Source organism: Penaeus chinensis, chromosome 43 (genome assembly GCF_019202785.1).
Source record: "Penaeus chinensis breed Huanghai No. 1 chromosome 43, ASM1920278v2, whole genome shotgun sequence".
NCBI lineage: Eukaryota > Metazoa > Arthropoda > Malacostraca > Decapoda > Penaeidae > Penaeus > Penaeus chinensis.
Genome location: NC_061861.1, coordinates 2,348,461 through 2,353,460, shown reverse-complemented (window position 1 = coordinate 2,353,460; position 5,000 = coordinate 2,348,461). Strand labels below are relative to the sequence as shown.

At 43.3% G+C, this 5,000-nt stretch overlaps 1 protein-coding gene across 1 annotated transcript in view; it reads right to left on the bottom strand.

Moving 5' to 3' along the window:
- The window catches only part of LOC125048245, a 25,573-nt gene extending 21,294 nt beyond the window's left edge, over positions 1-4,279 (bottom strand). Inside the window, exon 1 of the mRNA XM_047646846.1 lies at positions 3,893-4,279. Within this exon, the coding sequence (XP_047502802.1) occupies positions 3,893-4,051 (159 nt within the window). The 5' untranslated portion in view covers positions 4,052-4,279. The remainder of the gene's footprint in view (positions 1-3,892) is intronic.
- Positions 4,280-5,000: the final 721 nt, after the last annotated feature.

Below are 5,000 nucleotides of genomic sequence, written 5' to 3'. Positions count from 1 at the left end.
AAGCAATGTTTTGTTCTTGCTAAACACTTTCTTTAGATTAAAATCCAATCATTTCAGTTACAACACAAACTATTTAATATTCAATACATTCTCATGAGATATTTGTATTTTATAACACACTTTACTGTGTAAATGACAAAATCCCTGTCTTACATATGACAGTTTTCCTTTTACTGTGCAGAAAACTATTCTGTAAAGTACATAGTACTTTGTATTATATACAAGTGAAATGTTAAACTCTGCTCTACCTTGTTCACCTTCAATATGATGTTACTCTGACATGGATATAATTGTCACAACTACTTTAAACAATAAAGGAGTAAAGAGTAAATATTAAAGTTGGATATCAAAATAATAAAAGATGACTGTATAGCACACAGCCCTTTTAAGTTGAACATTCACACTGTGTGACCTAATGCATACACTTATTCATGACACATGAATCTGAACACTTTTCTTTGTAAGTATGCATATACTTTCAATCACCATCCCTTCCTTGGGTCAGTAAAACAATAAAATGTATTAGTATACATTAGAAAAAAAAATATACACAGTGGTACCTATCACTTGTTTAAAAATTATAACAATCTTGAAATTGTTGATTGACTGATTATTCTGCAACAGTTCCCTCTATATTGATTTCCCAACAGTGAAATGTGTGAAGCTTTGCAGATCAATTCATGAGAAACACAGAACCAGCATTGGCAGGTGCAACTGATTTTTGTTAGTGGCAAATGCAATGTCTTTAGTTTCATTATACCAAATAATAACTTCAATATTAAAAAACAGTAAGCAAACAACAAGAAAAGTGAAATTATGTCTTCAATAGAGTGGTGCATTTTCCTTTGAAACAATAGCTACAGGTGTCACAGGTATTTCCCAGTCAAACATTGTATATAGAATACTATCATACAGACATTAAGACTCCCTTTAAAATCAACAATGAAATACTCATGAGCTAACAAGGCCTATTAGCCATTTACACAATAAAAACCTAAGGTATAGTCACAATTACTACAGGTCAAGCCATAAGAACATTACTATTTTGTATATATACATTTGGTATGGAAAAGGCCAGAATTTACTTCAAGTATGGATATAGCAATGACTCATGTTATCTATATATGTCCTCTAATGTTATTTCTAAAGAGACACTACATTCTGACCTTAGGGAAAATACATTTTCTTCAAGATTCTGAGAAGCATACTTCAAATATAACAAAATATCCTGCTACTGCATATTTACTACTACTACTAACCCCTGTGTGCAAGGAATAAACTGTTTGCTAGATGAGAACAATGCACCACACAGCACAATATGGTCACAATTATTAAAGCTTAAGCCATAAGAACTTTTAGCACAAGGCATAAAACATTACCATTTTGTATATATATAGTATGGGAAAGCCCAGAATTTACTACAAGTATGGATATAGCAATGACTCACATTATCTATATGTTCTCTAACTTAATTTCTAAAGGGAAACTACACTCTAACGCTAGGAAAAATTTCTACAGCATTGAAAAAGTGATTAACTGAGCCTGGTAGATGAAAAGGGTATGAAGTCAATAGGGATATGAGATGTCCATGAATACACTATATGCATTCAATTTCTAACCCTTTGAGAATGAAATAACAAAAATGAAAGCCAAAGATCTGAAAGCTTTGAATGACTCAGTTATATTTAGAATTCACAAATAAAGAAATAAAATCATCCTTAAGGCACGCAGTTGTTAGTCCTATGCTTGATTTCAGTGGTCATTGCATTTACTAAATTGCACATCGAGGGGGTTAGTAACTCCTGGATTCCTACGGTTTCCTTCTGCATACATTTCAAGACTGGTTAATCCTCCATTTAGATAGCTTTTAGAGTATTTCAATAACTACCTTCTCCTTTTGGAATACTGTAAATATGACTGCCATTTAAAAGAGGGATCTACCACAATGTAACAGCTTACTTGATTCTAGAGTTTAGACTTTACCTAAACTTTTCTTGTAACTTTAAATCAAAACCTCAATCTACCTCTGCTTGAGAATTTTGGCTTTCCCTTACTCTTACATCTATACTAAGCAACAACTTTTCCTTGGTGAAATATTTACAAAACATATACCTGGATTGACTGAGATGGCCCCTACCGTTTCTTTGCCTGTTGGCACTTCCAGCAAAGGCCCACAACCCTTTACTTCATATATATTTTGGTAAGGAAGGGCTTGAACTAGTTAGAGGAATATCTGAGAGGGACATCTAAGAGCATTATCTTCTCAATAGTTACATGGGGGAGGTTTAATGACCTTTGTCGAAGGAACAAAGGCATGTTGGCCATTATGACTGCCTGTAAAATAGATTTTAGGCCTCTTGATAAAAGCAAGTTGCAGGTGATTTTGAATAAAACAGAGGCAGAGGTCAAAATCTCAATTTGAAAACAAACTGTCATGTAAACAATTACGTTCTCATTTTTCTTACAACACATGAACAATTTTTAGCTTATAACTGATATATATATATGATAATACGATTTCCAGTTTTTCCTTTGAGGCTCTCTGACACTCGAGTGTCAAATAACTTATTTTTCACAGAGTGGATAAGTTTCTTTGTTTAATTTGCTCTGTCTTTTACATAAATAATATTCCTTATAAAAGATGGCTGGTTGAAACGTGACCTAATACCAGTAACAGAAAAATACTAGCTAATTCTTCAGGCAGCAAACATTTTCAAAGATAACTATTTTCCGTATTTCTTTTTTTCTTTTAACATTTCCTCATTGCCCACGAATCTTACGAAGCACTTCTTCAGAGTTACGGATCTGCATAATAATTATTATTTTTCACACCATTATGCTTGTCGAAAATTATACACAAAACAAAGTTTCACGTTTCTGACAGCTGGCTGACACTTTTGACATACGGGCTTATCACACTGCTGATTTCCATCTGTATCAAGTTCACTTCCAAGCCACCCAATTCAGTGATAACAGAATTGCAATTTAAAAGACACTGCACCAATTATATGCTTTATCATCTTCACTACTTCACAAATGACAAGATTCCCGCACGTTCTCATCTCTCCTGCAGATCCTCCTGCCATGAACACCAGGCAGCTGCTCTTGCACTCTTCTGCAATGCCTCCTTTTCTTCAAATTCAACATTCTGCAATTGACACGTTCAACTGACACATGACAAAACACGCACACGCAATGCCAAGGCAGCTGGAAACAAAGTAAACCTCCTGCAAACAAACTCTTCAAGCAAAAATGGCTGGGGGAAAACCTAAATAGCATTGACTTGCAAGATTGCAAAACATGTTGCAAGAATCCCTTATGGCAAAGTGCTCTGTTGGAAAAGAGAAAAAGTGCCTCCCTCAGCCTCACGTCCTTGCCAGGGCCTGTGACGCATGCAAGCCCATCCTGCAAGCAGAGGGACCCTTGCAAGGGAGTCCTGCAACATCCCAACACAAGGCAGGTCAGGTCCCCCTCCCCCCGCCCCCGCTGCACCTGCCGTCCCTCCCTCGCCCTCGCCCTCGCCCTCGCCCTCGCCCTCGCCCTCGCCCTCGCCCTCGCCCACGCCCTCGCGACGCCCCCCGCCCAGGCCGTGCGGCGGGGCGAGGGCGGCGAGGGCGAGGGCGCCAGGATCCCGAAATCGGCCTCCGAGGCCCTCCCGTCAGGCCCTTCCTCCCTCCTCCCTCGCCTCCCTCGCCTCGCGCCCTCGCGCCCCTGGCAGCCCCTTCTGCAGGCCGCCGCGCCCCCGCCCTCGCCGCCGGCCTGCCCCTCCCCCGCCCTGCCCCGCGCCCCCGAAGCCCCAGGAAGGCGCCGAGGCCCGATTTCCCCGACGAGGAGTCCCCGCCACCCTCGCCTGCGAGTCATGGCCCTCGACAAGGAGCAAAGACGGCGTTACCTTGTCTCCCTGCAGCTTGATCTCCGCCTGCCGGGCGCTCGAGGCTGGCGCCGCTCCCTGGGGCCCGCCGGCTGCCTGTCTCGAGGGCTCTGGGTGTGAGGAAAGGCCAGGCTTGTCGGAATCGCTGGAGTCTCCGTCTTGCTGGAGACACGCAGCCATCTTGACTGTGGGCGCGGGTGCCGGGGCCCTGGGACTTTCTCTCTCGCTTCGTCCGCGCGATCGCTCGCCCCGCTGGGCCCGCCCTCCTGGCGGCGTCCGGGAGCCCTTCTGCCGGCCTGGGGCACGCCGACCAAATCACAGGCAGCTTTTGACACGGAATCCGAAGTCCGAGGGCGTGGAGCGCGCCCACGACGCCCACGGGACGAATCGGCGAGCGAGCGAACGGCAAAGAAACGCGGCGAAGGGCGGCGGCGCGGCGCGGGCTGGCAACCCCGCGCGAGAGGCCCGGCGGTTGGGCGAGCGGCGTCACGTGACCCGCTCACCTGTGCGCACGCGTTCCTCTGCGAACGCCTGTGTCAACACCGAAACCAAAATACGGTGCGGAATATGTCATACACACTCGCATTTGACTTACACATGACATGGACACAGCCTTTGCGGGCCTGGGTGCGGGTGCGGGCTTCGGGCGACACGTCACGGGCTGCCGCTTGCGGGAGAGCAACAGTCTGTTGATCGGCTCAAGGGGGGGGGGGGGGGGGTCGCACTATAATATATAATATAGCTTAAAACTATACCATTACTGATTGTTGATTTTGTTATTTACTGATAACAGAGGTTAAAACAATATGTATCCTTGTTACACGATAGAGATAAATAGCAATTTTGTTTTTGACTCTATACTTGTCGATAATGTATTCCCCGAAGCATGGAAATATATATGTTATCGATTAATTGGGTCAATAATGAGTATTAGTGGGTCGATATGACACGATTACTACATGACAGCACTTGTGTTCATAACATTTCGCAAATGCTGATTCCCCAATGAGAAAAGGACGCTGTATTTGGGAGAAATTTCCCTCTTTTTGCGTCATATTCTTTTCCATTCTTTCACTTTTTTTTTAACTTCTGATGTCTCTTTTGATGATTATCTCTCTCTCTCTCTCTC